The sequence below is a fragment of the Mustela erminea genome, chromosome 10 (assembly GCF_009829155.1).
Source record: "Mustela erminea isolate mMusErm1 chromosome 10, mMusErm1.Pri, whole genome shotgun sequence".
NCBI lineage: Eukaryota > Metazoa > Chordata > Mammalia > Carnivora > Mustelidae > Mustela > Mustela erminea.
The window spans coordinates 12,981,292-13,001,929 of NC_045623.1; the positions used below are offsets into that span (position 1 = coordinate 12,981,292).

Consider the following 20,638-nt stretch of genomic DNA (forward strand, 5'->3'; position numbering starts at 1 on the left):
CCAGGTGGGCAGTCCCCATTATCAAGGTAAAGAGACCTTAGAGTGGCTTTTATCCAGACCACGAGGCTGGCTGTTCTCTCGGGAATAACCTGCTTTGGGTCTGGACCACAGACAGCTATCTGTGATTGCTCCATAGTGAGCCATGCATCTTGCACCAACCCAAACATAGTCTCCCACACTACAGCATTTAAAACTAGATACTTCTCCTAAGTTACTCTCCAAACCCATTTTAATAAAGGTTCTTCAGAAAACTGCTACTACTGATCCACAAAATGAAAACAACTCCTTCACACAATATTCCCTGGTTTCAGTAGTTTCTCGTTTTTGCCCTCCCCCTTACACCAATGGTCTTCTTGGTGACCAGAGGTTCTAGAGGTAACTTTTTGTTGTCTTTGCATAATTTTCCCCTTGAGGGAAGCAACTTTGGGGCTAGTAGTCAAAACTGACTGAGAGAAGTTTGATCTCAGTCTAGCATCAAAGTCAGACCCAGAAGTCTCTTTTAATTTTATTTTAACTATCACACATAACAATAGCCAAAGGACTTAACATTTCACCTTTTCCTTATTAGTTTCCATTTCCTTACATATATCTAGTGAACCAAAGCGCTGGAAACTGGACCCATCTCTAAATTCCGTTTGTAACTTTTATCTTCAGTAACCGTGCAGCACAGCTACTGCTCTATACCAGAGGTAAACACATGTCTCCCAGGATCAATGGCTCCACATTCTCCATCCTCTACCTTCTCTTCCCAAACCATGTTTCTATAAGCCAGGGCCACTCTAGTAAATCTCACTTCTGTGACACCTGTGTTAAAAGGAAAAAATATTCAATGACACCTGTTAAAACCTCATGAGAAAACTTTATTCAAGGTGGTACAGGTTTTCTCTTCAGGTATAGGAACCACTGTGGTGACATTCTGCAATGAAGGGGAGAGTGGGCTCAACTCCAAATACTGCATGGGCAGGTGCGAATTTATAGCCAAGGAGCAGGGTGGTCAGCCAAAATCAGTGCATGGAAAATCACTAAAAGGAAAAAACAGGGATAAGGTGGGTTCTGGCTAAACAAATATAAGCAGATTCTTGCTGAAGACAGGCCTGGGTAACCAGACAGCACCTGAAGAATGCTGGAAGGTAAGAAAAACAATCAGACATCAAAAGGTGTGATCAGATAGCAAGGGTGTGATCCTACAGTGAAGGCTTCTTGCTTAACTGACTTAGCAGTGTTCTTGCTAAAACTGCTTTTACAAGGACCTAGAAGGAGGAGCCCAGAAGATGATTCAGGAGCCTAAAATTTGGTCAACCAAAGAATCTGTCTGTCCTTATTCTAGTCCAAGGAAAGAGGCATTCATCCCTCCTCTGACAATTAAGTCTATTCTCTTTTTCAGTCGCCTTTTGTCCATTAAGGACCAGGGAAAGCTTCTGTTGGGACTTAGTATTAAAGGGTATCAGCTTGATGATGCTAGGAGACAGGCATTTAATAAGGGAAGCTTCTATGAAAATACAAGAAAAACAAAAATTAATAGTTAGATTAGAAACCTAGTTTCTGAGTCCAGAGGAATGCCAGCTGAAATTCCAGAGTAGAGCTCGAAGCATCTTTAAATGGTGGAATGAGGGTGGCAGTAGCCATCTGAAGAATTTTCCTGGTTTGTAGTCTGAATGCCTCTGGTGATGGCACTGGGTGTTCTGGTGAACCTCTCGTCCATAAAGCAGGAGGCAGAAGGGTTGCCCATATATATGATATGTGATGATTTGGGGTTTTTTGGTGTTGTTTTTTTTTTTTTTTTTAAGTTTGTACCAAGTCATCCAGCTTTAGCTTGCAGGGTTTCAGGAAAAGAGCAGTTTTAGTTTTCAGTGATGTCAAGCAGGAGGGTGGGAGAAAAAACTACAAACATTAGTTTGAAAACTTAGAGCCATTAGTTTGAAAAACTATAAACATTAGTTTGAAAACTGAAAATTAAATTTTCAAATTAACTGAAAAATTAAAACCATAAACATTAGTTTGAAAAATCAGAACCAACTCTGGAGGAAACCAGAGTTGAGTATCTGGTAAGGACTGGCAAAACATGCAAGACAGACCCCACAAGGGTGCACTACAGATCTGCACTGAAACAAAAAAGTTTCTCTCTATAGTGAACCTTTCAATGAAAGAATTCTGATCTCACTTAAAGCCTGGGATATATAAGTCTGTCAAGTTGTCTAAGTTGTTTCTGTGACATTTCAGTTAAAATAAAGTTTTTAGTTTTTGTCTTAAAAAAAACAAAACAAAACAACCAAAGAATTCTGATCTCATTAGATTTGTCCCGATTATTTACATAGGAGCAGCAAGAATAGTGACTGCCCATCCAGCCATTTTTTGAGTTTGCTTTTACTGGACCTTTTCATACAGAAATCTCAGATTAAACTTTAAAAGCCTCGGGGCACCTGGGTGGCTCAGCGGGTTAAGCCTCTGCCTTCCACTCAGGTCATGATCTCAGGGTCCTGGGATCAGGCCCTGTATCAGGTTCTCTGCTCAGCAGGGAGCCGGCTTCCTTCTCTCTCTCTCTCTCTCTCTCCTTGTGATTTCTGTCGAATAATAAATAAATAAAATATTTTTATAAATAAACTTTTAAAAGCTTCTGCGATTATGTAGCCAATCCAAGAATTAGCTACCAGACTTTATCTTCTCATATCTATAAGCCTGAGAGAATTCCTCTTTCCTTGGGATCCCCAAGATAGCCTGAGATTTCTGGGCCTGCCAAGAAGTAACACTCCTTACTCACCTATAACGCTGGGAACCCTGTAGGACAGATAGCAGGCCGGTTTTTCCAAGAGCACTAGCTTCATAAGGGCAATCTTAGTCCCTTTAAACCAGATTTTATGCATGTCACTCTCAAATATAAATTACAGTTGAAGGCCTGATAATAAAACCAATGTTTCCAATTGTATCCTGTTACAAGAACAGACTCTTCTTCAACTTACACAAATAACCACAGTATCATGAAAACAAGAATATGCACTAAGAGTTTCCAAATTCTGGAGGGATCAGATAGGGAGAAAAAGTTAACTGTTTCATCTTTGTTCACAAAAGTATAATCAGATTGTTGTAAGCTACAGTTTAAGAGAAAAAGGGGGCGGGCTTTCTTTAAATCTGGAAAACATTAAAGAAGGAGCACTGTTTGAAACAAAGAGTCATTAAAAAAATATAACCATCTTCATCACTTCATTTGGTTCCATGTAATTAATTCTTATTCTCCTCAATCTTGGGTTAGCAGTTTTATGAATCCATCAGCTTCTTCATTAGTTCTGGAAATTATTACTCAGCCCAATGCATTGCCTTAAAATTATTCAACTGAGGGATGCCTGGGTGGCTCAGTCAGTTAAGCATCTGCCATCAACTCAGGTCATGATCCTGGAGTCCTAGGATCAAGCCCTGTTTTGGGCTCCTTGCCCAGTGAGGAGTCTGCTCCTTCCTCTCCCTCTGCCCTCCCACCTGCTCATGCTCTCAAATAAATAAATCTTTTTTTAAAAAATTACTCAACTGACACCATTATGGAGTATTCTTGCCTGTAGCTGATTGTAACTGGTCTCAGGGAAGAATAAAAGTAAAACAACTTGTCTATGAATGAAAAAGACTTGTAACAGCCATGGTTAAAATTCTGATGAGAATTCATTTGATAAGCAAAAAAAGTTATTCTTATCATATAATACTTTAACATACTAGACAACAACTATAAACTTCAAACATTTCTGGGAATACCAAAATTAGTAACATATATCCATACACAAATAACCTAAGAAGGTTTGTCATCATTTCTTACTTGACAATGCGTCCCATGTAATCTAACATAGCAAATAAACCTAATTAGTTTAAATGTCTCTTTTACAGGGTGAGCGACAAATCCTTTGACATTTTTTCAGAGGCCCTCTGAAAAAATTGTAATATTAAAATATCTCAAAAGTTAGTGTGAGGTCAAAAAATTCCATGTAGGGGTCCCTGGGTGGCTCAGTCAGTTAAGCACCCAACTCTTGATCTCAGCTCAGGTCTTGATCTTAAGGTCATGAGTTCAAGCCCTGCACTGGTCTCCATACTGGGAGTAAAGCCTACTTAAAAAAAAAAAATCCATTTAGAATTTTATTTGGGGAAGTTGTCAAAAATGTCAAATGGTTTAAATGCCTGACTAAGTAAGGGACACTTGGGTGGCTCAGTCTGTTAAGTGTTTGATTTCAGCTCAGGTCATGATCTCCACGTCCTAGGATTGAGCCCTGTGAAGGGTTCTGCACTCAGCAGGGAATCTCCTTCTCCATCTCTCTCTGCCACTCTCCCTGCTCATGCTCATTATCTCTCAAATAAATAAAATCTTTTAAAAAAATAAACAATTGACTTAACAGGTCACTGTGAAACAATACCTACTCATTTAAAAAAAGTGGCAAAAGATTTCAAAGGCAAATACAGAAAATAACATGGTTGAAAAAAATCTTAGCTTTTGTAATATTGAAAAGACTCAATTCTTTAAAGTAATGAGAGACTTGAGGTACCTGTATGGCTCAGTCGGATAAATGCCCAACTCAAGATTTTTGCTGGACTCATGATTTCAGGGTCATGAAATTGAGCCCAGTAGTCAGGCTCCTCACTCAGCAGAGAATCTACTTCAATCCTTTTCCCTCTCCCTCTCCTCTGCAACCCCCAACCCCACACACTGCACAAGCGCTCTCTCTAAAATAAATGAATCTTGGGGCACCGGGGTGGCTCAGTGGGTTAAGCCTCTGCCTTCAGCTCAGGTCATGATCTCAGGGTCCTGGGATGGAGCCCTGCATCAGGCTCTCTGCTCAGCAGGGAGCCTCCCTTCCCCCCGCCCTCTGCTTGCCTCTCTGCCTACTTGTGATTTCTGTCTGTCAAATAAATAAATAAAATTAAAAATAAATAAGTAAATAAATAAATAAAACGAATCTTTTTAAAAAAGAAATTTATCAGAGAACTGATGAACACAAAAAGCACAGGAAATTATTTTAATCACACACAAAATCTTTGTTTCCTAGGCAAATTACATAAAAGGTAAAGGAAAGTCTTTTTACAGTTTCTTAATAAAAGCAGAGAAATAATCCAAGAAAACTGTGACATTCTAGTTCTGCATCAGGTACATTTTGATATTAAAGTTAAATTTTTTTTAACTTATAAATAAATCACTAAATCTTAGCAACTTGACCACACATATATTTACTGTTCTGCACATCTATAACCATTTTTCTAATATCCATTCAGTTTTCGTCTTGTATTTTTTATTATTTCCCATTTGGAACAACCTGTCAGTCTGCCTTAGAAAATTATTTTTTTCCCTGCAAAAAAACACATCCTTCATGCCTTACACACTCTGCATATAAAATGGTTTCATATTATTTCTTTTTAATTTATTTATTTGATAGATAGAGAGAGATCACAAGTAGGCAGAGAGGGAGGGGGAAGCAGGCTCTCCGCTGAGCAGAGAGCCCGATGTGGGGCTCAATCCTAGGACCCTGAGATCATGACCTGAGCTGAAGGCAGAGGCTTAACCATTGCCACCCAGGTGCCCCAAATTGTTTCATATTATTTTTACGGTTTCTAACAGTTCTACCTACATATACTTATTACAATTTTTTTTAAAGATTTTATCTATTTGACAGAGAGAGAAAGGGTCAGAGAGGAAACACAAGCAGGGGGAGTGGGAGAGGGAGGAGCAGGCTTCCTGCAAAGCAGGGAGCCCGAGAGGGGACTCAATCCCAGGACCTTGGGATCATGACCTGAGCCGAAGGCAGACACTTAATGACTGAGCCACCCAGGTGCCCCTACAATTTTTAAAAGCATTAATAAACTTTCTTTTACAGAGAATACTATGACATAGACAATTGCCTTCTGTCATATATCATCATTCTGTAGATTAGTACACTTATGAATATGCAATTTCACAATTTCTAGAGACATATAATTCCTCACAAAATTATTTTTCAATGTGGTAAATGACATGTTTACTAAGAGATTCAAGTATCTTTAGATTTTCTATACCACATAAAAATACAGAAACCCAAACTGAGATTCAGTACGAATGTTTCAGCAGTTTACCCTCCTTAGAAATGACCTACATTTGGGGTGCCTGGGTGGCTTACTTGGTTAGGCATCTGACTTGTGATTTCAGCTCAGGTCACGATCTCAAGGCCATGAGATCAAGCCTCAAAACAGGCTCTGCACTGGCGTGGAGTCTACATAAGATTCTTTCTCTCCTTTTCTCTTTGCCCCTGCCCACACACATACATGCACATACACTTGTGCTTGCTCTCTCTTAAAAAAAAAAAGATAGAAAAACTTTTAAAAAATGGTCTACTTTTTTATTTTAGGCAGATATTAACACCAAACTAAGCCACCCATCATCTCAAGTTATTTCCCCATTAACTATTTATTTACTTATTTCTATTTTATTTATTTATTTGACAGAGAGAGACAGCACAAGCAGGGGGAGTGGGAGAGGGAGAAGCAGGGTGATGTGGGACTCTATCCCAGGATGCTGGGATCATGACCTGAGCCAAAGGCTTAACCAACTGAGCCTCCCAGGCACCTACCCTATTAACTATTTTTAAATTTTATTTATTTGGGGGGGGGGGGAGAGCAAGAGCAGGGGGAGAGGCAGAGGGAGAAGCAGACTCCCCACCAAGCCGGGAGCCTGACGTGGGGCCTAAATCCAGGACTCCAAGATGATAACCTGAGCTGAAGGCAGATACCCAACTGACTGAGCCACCCAGATGCCCCACTCCCATTAACTATTTTTAGTTATATATTTTTATGTATATAACTAATATATAAATATAAATATAATATATATTATATATTATGATAATTATATATTATAATTATTATATATTATGTTGTATATTAATATATAAATATATATAATATATATATTTTATATATTTTTATATATCATATATATTTTATATATGATAAGCAAGCATCACAAAAGTAAAAACCCAGGAAGATTAAATACATGGTCTCCCCACTGTCTTTTTTTTTTTTTAACTATAGTGCTTGACATATATCAAGCAATTCATTTTTATTTTATGTTTTAGTCTTAATTTGGATTTATAGTTTTATAATCTTAAAGTCTAGTAGAAATTATATAAGCTTGACTAGTAAGCTTAGGTAGAAAAAAAATTAGATGTTCGCATTATATTTAATGCTGACTTTAAAGACTTGTTTTTATTTTACCATCAATTTTCAAAATAGCTTTATTTACAAATGTAAACTTAAAATACTGGATTAGTTTTGGAGTGCCTGGGTGGCTCAGTCAGTTACCTTCCTTCAGCTCAGATCATGATCTTGGGGTCCTGAGACAGAGCCCTACAACGGGCTCCCTGATCAGCAGGGAGTCTGCTTCTCCCTCTCCCTCCTACCAGCTCATGTACAAGCCGCACTCCCTCTCAAACAAATGAAATCTTTAAAAAAAAAAAAAAAAAGGGGGTGGGGGCAAGACAAAACACTGGGTTAGTTTCTCTATTTCTGGGAGTTTCAGGAATATTTAATTTATGTAAGTGCTCACTTACCTCTAAGGCAGCTTGAATTAAATTCCTTTAAGGGTTTTTATAAATTAATTTGATAATATTATCCAGAGGTAGAAAAATATCACACCTTTACAACATACATACACACACACACACACACACACACACACACACACACAGAGCTACTGTTTTCATTCTAAAATTTCAGTCTTAAGTTAGTAAAATATAGTAATACAAATTCACTGGTTTATACAAAATAATTTGTTCTTGTCTTTTCTCCACTTTTCTATTTTTATACAAACTGTTTCTAGGGGTGTCTGGGTGGCTCAGTATGTTAAGCATCTGCCTTCACCTCAGGTCATGATCTTGGGGTCCTGGGATCCAATCCTGAGTCAGGCTCCCTGCTCAGCAGGGAGTCTGCTTCTCCCTCTTCCTCTGACTCTTCTTTCCCTGCCTGTAGGCACATGCACACTTATGTGCATGCTCTCTCTCAAATAAATAAATAAAGATTCTTTTTTTTTTAAATTGTGTTTCTAGGAAATGTCGGGCCAAGTTAATGTATTTGTTTACCAATTACATAAAGACCATCTTCAAGACTTCCCCTTGCCCTGATAATGTCATTTTATGGACGTTGTGGACCAAATTTTAAGTGAGTGACCAAGGAGACATCTAGCCAACTACCTGCGTATCTCCAAAACCCATCCGACTGGCCCAAACATCCAGTCTGTTTCCAACTAGCCTTCTCTTTTTCAGGTCAAGTAGTTGCTTATGGGGGTCCCTAAGTCCCCTAACAGCCCCTAATGGAGGGCAGGGGGCCCAAAATTCAAGGGACTACAAAGACTGTCGTGGAAAAAGGCCTGGCGGAGGTAGAGAGAAGAAAAGAATTTGGAAAGGGACATAAGAAAAGATTCAATGGAACTGGAAGTTTTAAGGCAGTAAGAGGAAGGAGAAGGAAAAGCAGCAATGGGAAGGAAGAGCTCTTCAAGGAGCCAGACTGGGGAGATCTCAAGTTTCTCAAAGAAGGCAATGAAATTCTCCATTATTCTCAGCAGAAGCATGCCAACACAAATGTACGCAGACACAGCTGGCAGCAAACATAGTTAGCAGGGGTTCAAGATGGGTATTTTGAGTCAACTGAAAACTTCCTATGGAAAAAGCAGGATCCAACACAGAAAACTAAGAGGTATTATAGAGAGCCAGGAAGCTAAACTTCAAGTACAAGGAGACAGGGGGAAAAATACAAACAGATTTACAATCCAGAGAGTCAGAAAATAATCCCCACTCAAAAAAAAAAGAGTCAAGAAGAAGAGATTTCCAGTCTGGTAAGTAGCTTTCAAAGAAAGAAGCCTAGGACTCTAACCCAGCTTCTTACAAACAGCTGTTTGCCTGGCATTCTGACTGAGCTTCTTACAGAAAAACATGGGACTCCAACCCAACCTGTGTTTATCTGAGACTCTATCTCATCTTCTGGAGTATACTCAGACTCTTAAGAATCAAAATCTGTCCTTACCAGCTTCCACGGACATTTGTCCGGAGCAATGGTTCAGGAGTCAGACTCACCAATGGATCCCCGATCAATCAGTCAGGAATGAAGATAAAGTCTTCAAAGGTATGCACTTAGGGTCCTGGGTGAGAGGTCTGGGGGTCCAATGATGAATCTGATCCTATCCAAGTTGAGAGATCATAACTGGTAAAAGGAAAAAAATTATACTTGTTAAAGCATGGTAAGGAAGACTTTGGGAGGTGGTGAAGCTATGAAATTTTGTAGTGGAGGAAAGAGATGGGGCTCAATTCCGAATAATGCATGGGCAAGACGGACTTTATAGCAAAGCAGAAGTGAGGTCAATGAATGGAAAATTATTGAGAGGAAACTTGGGGGGCAGGGGGTAAGCACTGACTAAACAGCCTAAAGGATTCTTGCTAAAAGCAAGCAAGAGCAATAAGACATCACTTTCTGGATGTTCTAGGAGGAGGAACCCAATCAGATACTGAGCGGGGGCACTTCTTGCTAAACTGACTTAGCAAGCTTCTTGCTATAACTAAATTTTACAAAGATATATACATATGGCCCAGAAAAGTTCAGAGTCTAACTAAAGTCTGCCCAAGCAAAGAGTCTTTGTCACCTGTTACTTCCTTTTACTCCACGCATAATACTGCTGATATCAGACACGTGAGGGTTTTCCTCCCACACCAAATTCTCCAACACCAGCTACAATTCCATTCAATTCGAACACTACTGGAGTTACAGCAGACCTCATAACAGAAGATCTCGGCCTCACAAGGCTGCCCCCGACTTCAGACACTAATCACAAGTGGTGGGTCCCCATATTACCTACAACTTCTGACTTGGCTAAAAACTGGAGGTCCACAGGAACCCCTCACTGGATTCAATCACTTCCTAGAGCAGCTCACAGAACTCAGCAAAACACTTACTTATGTTTACTGGCTTATTACATAAGGATATGGTAGAGAACAGAGATAAAGAACCAGGAAAAGAGATACACAGGGTGAGATCTGGAAAGGTCTGGTGCTAGAGTTTCTGTCCCAGTAAAGTTGAGGTGTGCCACTCTCAGGGTGAAGGTATGTTCACCCTAGAAACTCTTCAAGTCCATACTCTTGGGATTTTTTGGAAGGTAATCATATAGGCATGATCAATTATTAACTCAATCTCTAGTCCCTCCCCTTCCAGGAGAATAGGGATAGGGCTGAAAGTTCCAAGCTTCTAACAATGGCTTGGTCTTTCTGGTGAGGGACTCCCATCCTGAAGCTCTTCAAGAGCCTATCGAGAGTCTCCTCTTTAGATCAAAACACACTCCCATCACCCAGGAAATACCAAGGGATTTAGGAGCTTCTGTGTCAAGAATCTGTCAAGGACTGAATGTTAGAACACAAAATGCTCCTAGTGCTCTTATCACTTAGGAAATTACAAAGGTTTCAGGAGCTCTGTACCAGGAATTCAGTACAGATAATACATACATACATATTTCAAAAACCAAGATTAACGGATTTCATCTATAATCTTTTTGATGATGGCCACAAGGTTCAGCATTTGAGTATGAATCACTAATGTATTCAGAGCATGACACCTACTTTAAACATTCAAATTTACATTTAAAAACCCATGTGTACTTGGTGGTTTTATAGCTGAAGGCAATGACTGAAGAATGTTACATTTCTCAGTTTATAAAAATGCAATGTTTTATTATTCTAAAACTTCTGCTAATGTAAGACTTCCATCCAATTACATTTCTACAACAGAATTACTCTCCAAGGCATTTTACTTCAACTGAAAATGTCAATTTCATTATAAGACATTTAGAATTTGGGGATGTCATCTGGCTTTAGGAAATCTGTCTAGATTACATCAAATGCAGACACAAAATAATTTTATCTTACATAAAACTATTCCTAATTACTGTTAACCTACCAATAGAGGATCTTTAAAAAGCAAGCCACATTTACCTCGAACACAGCTAAACAGTGTTGGTTTTAAACCTGCATCAGATTCATTCCATCATAATCAGGAAGCTGTTCCAAGAATTTCTTAGAAAAAGGCACTTGCTGCATTACAAAGATTTTGTGCTAAGTTCAATACAGACCACGTTGATCACTGATACCAATTTTTATATTTAATCTGGGTCAGCAGAACCAGAGTTAGCTACAGGTGTCACTACCATAAAACAACAGAAAACATTTTTAGTGCCGATCTATGCTATGACATTTGGTTATTTAAGTTACCTTAATTTGCTCAAAGAATTTCTGAAGTTGTTTTCTTTCCCATCTATCTTAACCTACTTGTAAACGTTTACATACCTTAACCTCTGCGGCAGAGAGAATTTCTACTTGTAATTTCCTCGCAAGGAAAATCCAAGCAGCCTCTCATACTTGAATGGCACCTCAAACTATTCTTTTTTGTGACACTCTTCTTAGAGAAGACTCTATTAGAAGTCTGTCAATTAATAAATGCGATGTTCAGTTAGCAACAGAGGAATAACTGTTAGTGGTTAAGAAACCCCATAATTGCAGCATTTAACGCCTACTGTTGCTCCTACTGCCACCAGGCTGACTCAGACTAAGGAGCTCTCCAGGTGACACTAACACAGGCCTGTCAAGATGAGCATTCAGCAGTACAGTCTCCAGAAGAATTCCTCCAATCACTGTACTTGCTTCTCACACATAAACAAAGAGAACTGAATTTTAGGTTCTTCAAACAAGGAAATGCACCGAAAACAATTAAAGCAACACATGATCTGGGAAAGAATACTCCCTCCTTTCTTTACAGTGAATCCTGAGTTAGATTTTTTTTTAAGAATGCCACTTATAAAGGTAGTTCCTCGGATTAGTACTAGGATCTACTACTAACACATGCTGTCTCAACCCTGTCGTTCAAGTATCGAAACTACAGCACCCAACGTGCCAAAACGCGAACCAGAGACAAAAGGACCGTTCTTGTGTCACTGGCGATTGTGGTTATAACATCACGTACCTGCGGAGCATTCAGGATGAGTTACATCTGGATGAGGCAGCCCAAAGTGGGCGAGGATCTCCAGCCATCCAGAGTCAAGGACAGTGCCCAGGTCCAGTGAGGCGTTAACAAGATCCCCGTCCCAACTCCTCCCTTGCCCCGGAATCACAAACTCCCCAGCCTGAAGAACCTTAACCCTGCTTGTCACACGAGCCTCCAGAACCTTACCTCCAGGTTGTTCAGGCTCCCACCCCACCCCCCAAAAAAGTTCACAACATTGTAACGGCATATCCCTTCAGAACTTAGGCTCCCGACCGCGACCTCCGACCAAGCGAGCCCTGGGAGCGGGAGCTCCCTTTCTTCTGGACCCCCTCCCGGCAACTCGACTCACAAGCTGGCAGCGTCGGGGGGCAGCGGGCTCGACAGCGCCCTCCAGCTCGGCGCTGGTAGTTTCCTGCGACTGCAGTCCAGCAGAGGGATGCGGCAGGAGCAGGGCGCGGGGCACAGGCCCGCCCGAGCAGCCGGCAGCAAGAGGAGAGCAGCCTGGACGAGGAAAAGCAGCCGGGAAAGTGCTCTGGACCGACGATCCAGCCGCGGCTCCTCCCGGACGCCTTGGGGCGCCGGCGCCATTTTCCAATCCCCGATCCAGACCCAGCGGAAAAGAGCCGCCAACTAGCAAAGACAACTCGGCGGAGACGATTGGTGGCTGCGCTGCCACCCCAGGGCCCGGCTGTCGCCAGTACCCTCGAAAGGGAGGAGAGGGGCGGATATACACTGCAGCGGGGGTGGCGGCCGAGGACACACGGCTGAGGCCTTACGGACAACGCTCCTCTGCCCCGCCCCACGACGCAACGTCTTCACGCACAAGAGCCAACCAATCGGTGCCACAGAAGGAGGTCGCGCCGGGGGCGGGACTCCGTGAGGAGGCGGGGCCAGTGATTGGGAGTTTCTTAAGGAGGATTTTAAGGTGTCCGGCACGTTGCGGTGCCCGTTTGCGGTTCCGCCGCCAATTCTCCGCTGGAGGGCGCAGCAGCTTCTTAAGAGTCTTAATAGTGGCTAAATCTCCTAGTCCGAAGTCTGGATTTGGGGGCTATTTCCTATAATAGTAGAGAATGATCTTTCTCCTGGGCTCTCTGGAAGGGGAATGATAGAAGGGCTACCTTCCCAGTCAAGGACTCTGAAGGTATGTTACCTGGCGGGGGGCCCCAGGGCCCAGCTGGGGCCGCCTCTGCCCCCTCCTGCCCGTCTGCGGCTGGTGCAGTCCTGCAGGTGGGCGGCAACTCCCGCTGTCTTAACAGGAAGCCTGTTACCACTATCAGTTGATGGACTGCTGTCGGTGGATCCGCTCCACTCCGCTGTGTACCTCCTGCTTCTGTGCGAGCTTGGAGCTTAATAAATGTGTATGGGACTCCACCTGCAAGGCACGTCTCTAAAGAAAATGCCCTGCTTTCCTCTGGTTCAGGGAAGCTGTCCTTTTGCTCACACTCAGAAAAGCAAGTGGTACCTGTAATGAAGCCCGGGGGGGTGACAAAATTTTTTATTTATCCTGAAGCAGAGGCTACTTCCTACTAGAAAGAAGAAAGTCTGGCCTCCTTATGCTCACTCAGCCATTTCTTATATCCAAGTTAATTAATAAGACTTTGAGAATAAGAGTGTTAGCTCACTTACTACTTCCTTCTAGGAAGAAGAAAGTCTGGCCTCCTTATGCTCACTCAGCCATTTCTTATATCCAAGTTAATTAATAAGACTTTGAGAATAAGAGTGGTAGCTCACTTACACGTACTGCTTTTATGCTTTTCAAAGTGCATTTGCATCTGTTACCTTGTTTGGTCTCTCAGTGACTGTGAAGCTGACAGGACAATTGTTGGTGACGAGAAAACAAGCCCAGAGAGGTTAAAGTGTTAGAAACCAATTCAGCTGAGTAAATTTGAAGATCTAGTTGGCTTTACACGACATTCATGAACCAAGCCACATCCTATCCAGCAAGTAAAAAGGAGCTCTGAGGAGCTGTACAAAATGGAAGGCTTTGGTAGGCAGAAGTGGGCGAGAAAACGAAGTTTCTAGGGAAAAGTCACCTCCTTTGGTGGAAAGTGGGGCGTGTATCAGGCACATTACCTTACCAGTGCAGACCAGGTAATTCCAGACTGAACTGATTAAAGGTCACAGTCCTGGGAGTGTCGTAAACTGCATTTAGGTTAGGTATTTAATCTTGGTTTGCTATTGTGGGGCTTAGAACAGGTGACTGCATTTTGGACCTGCTGTTTCTGTTTCAACAAATTACCTGGAGCAGAGGCAGACTTGTATCACTATTTTTCTGACTCTGGCGAATTGAAAGACTGAGCAGGTTTTTAAAAAATGATAATGCCTAGGTCATATGGTTGTCCTAGAAAGTAACTGAAAGCAATCATTCCATGACAGACTGGGAGTCACAATTACGCTTTTAAAACCCTCTTTCCATTTTTAAGATTGAAATATTGCTTGGATATCCAAAGACCCATCCAATGCGCCAATCTTAACCAAACTTTAAAAGCCAAGACAGCAGGGTGAAACTCACTCTTAACCTCCCTTCCCTGACTATTAAGCATGCTTAATAACCTCCACTAAGAAACTGGGCATAGGCAGGAGTATCTTAGTACCTCTCTGAATTATGGTTTCAGAGCTTCCCTATGGGCACAATAGAAATTCATGCTGTCTATCCTTTGTCCTCCCCAATAAGTCGTGCACGTCACACCAGCTAGGAGCCCCTCCCAGTTCTTAATTCCTTCTGCACATTATTTTTTTACCGTTTTGATAGCACTTACATGCATCTTATCTATCTCTGTATTCCCCATATAAGCTAGCACAGTACCTGGCATATAGCAGATAATAAATGTTTGATGAATGAAAAGATGATGATATTTTACTCTCTATTGGATAAAACTACCTAAAATGTTTTCTTTTAAACTTTCAATATGAAACTTATTTCATAGCAATAAAAAGAATAATAAAATAACCTCATATGTCCAACTAGCTAATACATGTTATTAACAAGTTTACTGATCAATTTCTCATTAAAAATGGAATAGAGAGGGGCGCCTGGGTGGCTCAGTTCGTTGAGCAGCTGCCTTCGGCTCAGGTCATGATCCTAGCGTCCTGGGATCAAGTCCCACATCGGGCTCCTTGTTCCGTAGGGAGCCCGCTTCTCCCTCTACCACTCTGTCTGCCTGTGCGCTTGCGCTCTAGCTCTCTCGCTCTCTGACAAAAAAATAAATAAATAAAATCTTTAAAAAAAAAAAATGGAATAGAGAGTTGTTACATTCGTTGTCCTAAACTTGTCTTATTAAGCCTTGAGTGCCAAGTACATGGGTTCAATGTAGCCCATAAGCTGAGACTACCCCAACTACAGACTCCTAAAGAAAACTGCTCACTTTCAATTCCTTGTTGCAGATCCTTCTATAAACACCAGACCTTTATATTAACACCATATCCTTAAAATTCAGCTGCCCCAACTTCCATTATCTCAGGACTTTGCTCTTTGCTAAGGCATAGCTAACCGATACGGCCAATTCTAGTGTCCTAAACTAGATATCCGAAGGTCACTCACACTTCCCCCTTTTCTTTCCTCCCAAATCCAATCAGTCACTGGACTCTAGTGATTTCCCCTAAGGAATGCCTGAAATCTTTCCCCGCTCCTCATCTCCAGTGCTACTGTCTTTGTTCAGACTTTCTTCTCTCACGGTTATTAATACAATAATCTCTCAGCCCATCTCCTGTCCTCCATCTCGCCTCTCTGCCAGAATATTTTTCCAAAGCATACTGATATAAATATGTTGTTAGCTTCTCCCTGCATGAAAATATTTGAGAGGTGCCTGGCTGGTTCAGTCAGTAGAGTGTGTGATTCTTGAACTTGAGGCTTTGAGTTCAAGTTCCACATTGTGTGGTGTTTCCAGTGGTTTTTAATTCTGGTTTTGGTGTATTCCCCAACATTTCATAATGAATATGGATTATTTTGGAAAACAGTAAAAAGAAGATTTTTTTATTAATGACTTCCCTATTGCCTGTAATACCAAATTCGAAATTCCCTGTTCTACCTTTGAAGATTCCACAGTTAGGGCCCAGCCCAGCTACCTCCCACATTTCCCATTATCTTCTCACCATTTTCTTCATATTCCAGCCACAGGAAATTATTTGCCTTTCATAAATTGGTCCATGCATGTCTATACTTATTTGGTATGTTATTCCTTCTATAGGTTGCCCCTCCCTACCTTCTCTGGCCAGACATTTCTTACTCTTCTTCTAGGTTCTTCCTCTTTAAAGGTTTCTCTGACTCTTCCAGGCATTTTGTGGTTTCCACTTCCATTTTTCTACCATAGTTGTCAACTCCATCCCATTGTGTTGAAATAACTTTTTCCAGCTGTCCTCCCACTAACTAAGATATCTCCATTCTCATTTTATATCCCCGGTGCTAAGTGCAGTGTCTGAGAGATAGTAGATTAATAGACAGATAGTAAATATAATAGTAATAGATAGTAAATAGATAGTAAATCTAAGAGATAGTAAATTAATGTTTGTGACCAAATGAGTGATTGTTAATTTCACTATTTCTTGCTATTTACAATAGCCAGATTATGGAAGCAGCCCAAGAGATGAATGGATAAGGAAGATACCAGGGTGTGTGTGTGTGTGTGTGTGTGTTTACTTAATGGAATTAAAAAAAGAATAAAATCTTGCCATTTGCAACAACATGGATGGAGCTAAAGAGTATAATGATAAGTAAGTTAGTCAGAGAAAGGCACATACCATATGAGTTCACATATATGTGGAATTTTAAAAACAAGACAAATGAGCAAAGGAAAAAAAGAGACAAACCAAGAAACAGACTCTTAACTACAGAGAACAAACTGATGATTACCAGCGGGGAGATGGGTAGAGGATTAGGGAACTAGGTGATGGGGATTAAGGAGTACACTCACGATGAGCACCGGGTGTTTCATGGAAGTGTTGAATCATCATATCGTACAACTGAAATTAATATTACACTAATAGTAACATATGTTAACTATACTGAATTAAAATGAAAAGCTTAATGGGGAGCCTGGGTGGCACAGTCGGTTAAGAGTCCAACTCTTGGTTTCAGCTCAGGTCATGACGTCCAGGTGGTAAGATCAAGTCCCACATCAGGCTCCAAGTTCAGTGCAGAGTCTGCTTGAGATTCTCTCCATCTCCCACTCATGCTCTTTCTGTCTCTCTCTCTAAAATATATAAATGAATCTTCAATAAAATAAAATAAAAAGCTTAATTTAAAAAAAAGAAACAAAAAACTTCACTGCGTCTTACTGAATAAACACAGATGTATTTAGAAAGCATTTCATCTCCTTCCCTCTCTTCCTTCCTCCATCTCCTTTTCACACTAAGGCGAAGAAATAGTAATAATAACTACTACTCAGTGAAGCAAAATCTAAAGCCGGAAAAAAAAAAACCAACAAACTAGACTTCATCAAAATTAAAAATTTCAGTGCGGTTGGGGCACCTCGGTGTTAAAGCCTCTGCATTCGGCTCTGGTCATGATCTCAAGGTCCTGGGATGGAGCCCCACAGGGTCTCTGCTCAGCAGGGAGCCTGATTCCTCCTCTCTCTCTCTTTCTCTGCCTGCCTGCCTACCTATGATCTCTGTCAAATAAATAAATAAAATCTTAAAAAAAATAAATAAGTGCAGCAAAGGATCCTATCAAGAGAGTGAAAAGACAACGCATAAAATGGGAGAAAATATTTGTAAATCATCTGTCCCATAAAGATATAAAGATGTCCTACAACATGGGTCACTTAAGTGACTCAGTTGATGGGGCATCAGACTCTTGGTTTTGGCTCAGGTCATGATCTCAGGGTTGTGGGATTGAGCCCAAATTTGGGCTCTTCACTTGGTTCAGAGTTGGCTTGAGAATCTTCTCCCCCATATGCAATCTCTCTCTCTCTCTCTCAAATAAGTAAATAAATAATCTTTAAAAAAAAAAAAAAAAAAAAAAGAGCGGGCGCCTGGGTGGCTCAGTGCGTTAAGCCTCTACCTTCGGCTCATGTCATGATCTCAGAGTCCTGGGATCGAGCTCCACATCGGGCTCTCTGCTCAGCAGGGAGCCTGCTTCCCCCTCTCTCTGCCTGCCTCTCTGCCTACTTGTGATCTCTCTCTGTCAAATAAATAAATAAAATCTTTAATTTAAAAAAAAAGAGCCCCTACAACTAAATAATAAAAAAAAAGTGAAGAATGGCAAAGGACTTAGACATTTTTCTAAAGAAGATATACGACGGTCAATAAGCACATGAAAAATGCTCAATATCTTTCATCATTAAGGAAATGCACATCAAAACCACAGTAAGATAGCACTTTACACCCATCAGGATGAATATTATTGAAAAAAACCCACAAAACAAAAAAATAAGGGGTGTTGTAAGGATGTGAAGTTGGAACTCTTGTGCATTGTTGGTGGGAATATAAAATGGAGCAACTACTGTGGAAAATGGTATGGCATTTCCTCAAAAATGTAAACATAGAATTCTGCTGTGACTCAGCAATTCCACATATGGGTATATACCCAAAAGAATTAAAAGCAAGGACTTGAAGAGATATTTGCATACCCATGTTTGGAGCAGCATTACTCACAGTCAGCCAAAAGGTGGAAGCAAACCAAGTGTCCATCAACAGATGAATGGATAAAGAAATTGTGGAATATATACTCAGTGGAGTATTATTCACCCTTGAAAAGGAAGGGAATTCTGTCACATGCTACAACATGGATGAAACTCGAGGACATTATACTAAGTGAAATAAACTAGTCACAAAAAGACAATATTGTTAATTCCATTTACATGAGGTACCTAAAGTAGTCAAATTCATAGGGACAGAAAATAGAATGGTGGTTGCCAGGGGCAGGGGGAGGAGGAGATAGGGAGTTATTGTTTAATTGATACTAAGTTTCAGTTGGGATGATGAAAAAAGTTCTGGAGATGGATAGTGCGGATAATTGCAAAACAACCTAAGTGTCTCCATAGGAGACTCTTAATGTCACAAAACAAACTGAGGGTTGCCAGGGGGGAGTGGGGGTAGGGAGAGGGTGGTGGGTTATGTACATTGGGGAGGGTATGTGCTATGGGTTGAGTGCTGTGAAGTGTGTAAACCTGGCGATTCACAGACCTGTACCTCTGGGGTTAATACATTATGTGTTAATACATTTTTTAAAAATGAAAAAAAAATGGTTGAAAGGGTAAACGTTATGTTATGTATATTTTACCAGAATTTTTTTTACAAAAAAACTTAAAACCAGAAATCTAGGACTCTTTCTCAAGTCTTTCCTTTCCCTTTATTCTCCATCTGCTCCCAACTGTTTCCCCACATCCAGTCCATCAACATATCCAAAATACACCTTAAAACTGACTGCTTCTTTCCATCTCTGTTACCACCACACCAGCTCAAGACATAATCATCTCTCACATACACCACTTCAGTAGCCTCCTAACTGAACTCATTTTTCTAATCTTGTTTCCCTCAAAACCATCCACACAGCAAGCAGCATGAAGGTACTCCTTGACAGGAAAATCAGAGCGTGCCAGCCATTCACTACGTTATCAGCAATTGACTACATTATGAGATAATACCAACAATTTATGACATTACCAGATATAATACTTGTGTATATTCATGTTATATATATTACACATATCATATAAATATACTGTATATCATATATTTTTTCATATACTAAAAAAGTAAGTTTTTTTAACACATATGTATATGTATACACCATATGATATATAATATAAGTCTCATATACTGTAAGAAACATGCAAATATCATATAATATATATGTGTGTTTAACAAAATATTCCAGATATATTCATTACAAAAACTTTTTGCCAACTTGGAACACAATAAACTTGCTTAAGCTGATAAAGGATATTTACCAAAACCTGTAGCAAATTTCATAGTTAATATTAACACTAAAATTACAATATAATGGAGACACCTCGCTGGCTTAGTCAGTAGACCAAGTGACTCTTAATCTCAGGGTCATGAGTTCAAGCTCCATGTTGGGTGTAGAGATAACTTAAAAAAAAAAAAAACTCGGAAAAATACAATACAATACAAACATTAAAAATAGTCATCTTGGGCTCAGTAAGTTAAGGGTCTGCTTTCAGCTCAGGTCATGATCCTGGGCTCTGGGCTTGCCAACCCCCCAACCATAGAGCTCCCTGCTCAGTGGGGAGCCTGATTCTCCCTCTCCCTCTGCTACCTCCCTGCCCCAACTCATGGCTCATGCTCTTTCTTTGGCTTGCTCTCTCTCTCTCTCTCTCTCTCAAATAAATAAATAAATAAAATCTTTTAAAAATGTATATATTCATTTTATATTAGGATCAAAACAAAGATGGCTATTACTGCTTCCATACAATAAATACTAGAGGCTGTAACCAGTGCAAGCAAAGATATAAAAGGTATAAGGATTTTTTTTTTTAAGATTTTATGTATTTATTTGACAGGGTGGGGGGTAGCATAAGCAGATGGAGTGGCCGGCAGAGGGAGAGGGAGAAGCAGGCTCCCCACCAAGCAGGGAGCCCAACGCAGGGCTCCATCCAAAGGCAGACCCCTAACTAACTTAGCCACTCAGGTGCCCCAAAGGAATATGGATTTTAAGACATAAAAGTGC

General features: G+C 40.6%; 1 protein-coding gene across 2 annotated transcripts in view; it reads right to left on the reverse strand.

Annotated features, from left to right (window-relative positions):
• LRIG2 (leucine rich repeats and immunoglobulin like domains 2) overlaps nucleotides 1-12,818 on the reverse strand; it is a 68,232-nt gene extending 55,414 nt beyond the window's left edge. For both annotated transcript variants that reach the window (XM_032361332.1, XM_032361331.1), the window contains exon 1: nucleotides 12,359-12,818. In XM_032361332.1, the coding sequence (XP_032217223.1) occupies nucleotides 12,359-12,597 (239 nt within the window). In that variant the 5' untranslated portion in view covers nucleotides 12,598-12,818. The remainder of the gene's footprint in view (nucleotides 1-12,358) is intronic.
• Between the last annotated feature and the right edge of the window lie 7,820 nt (nucleotides 12,819-20,638).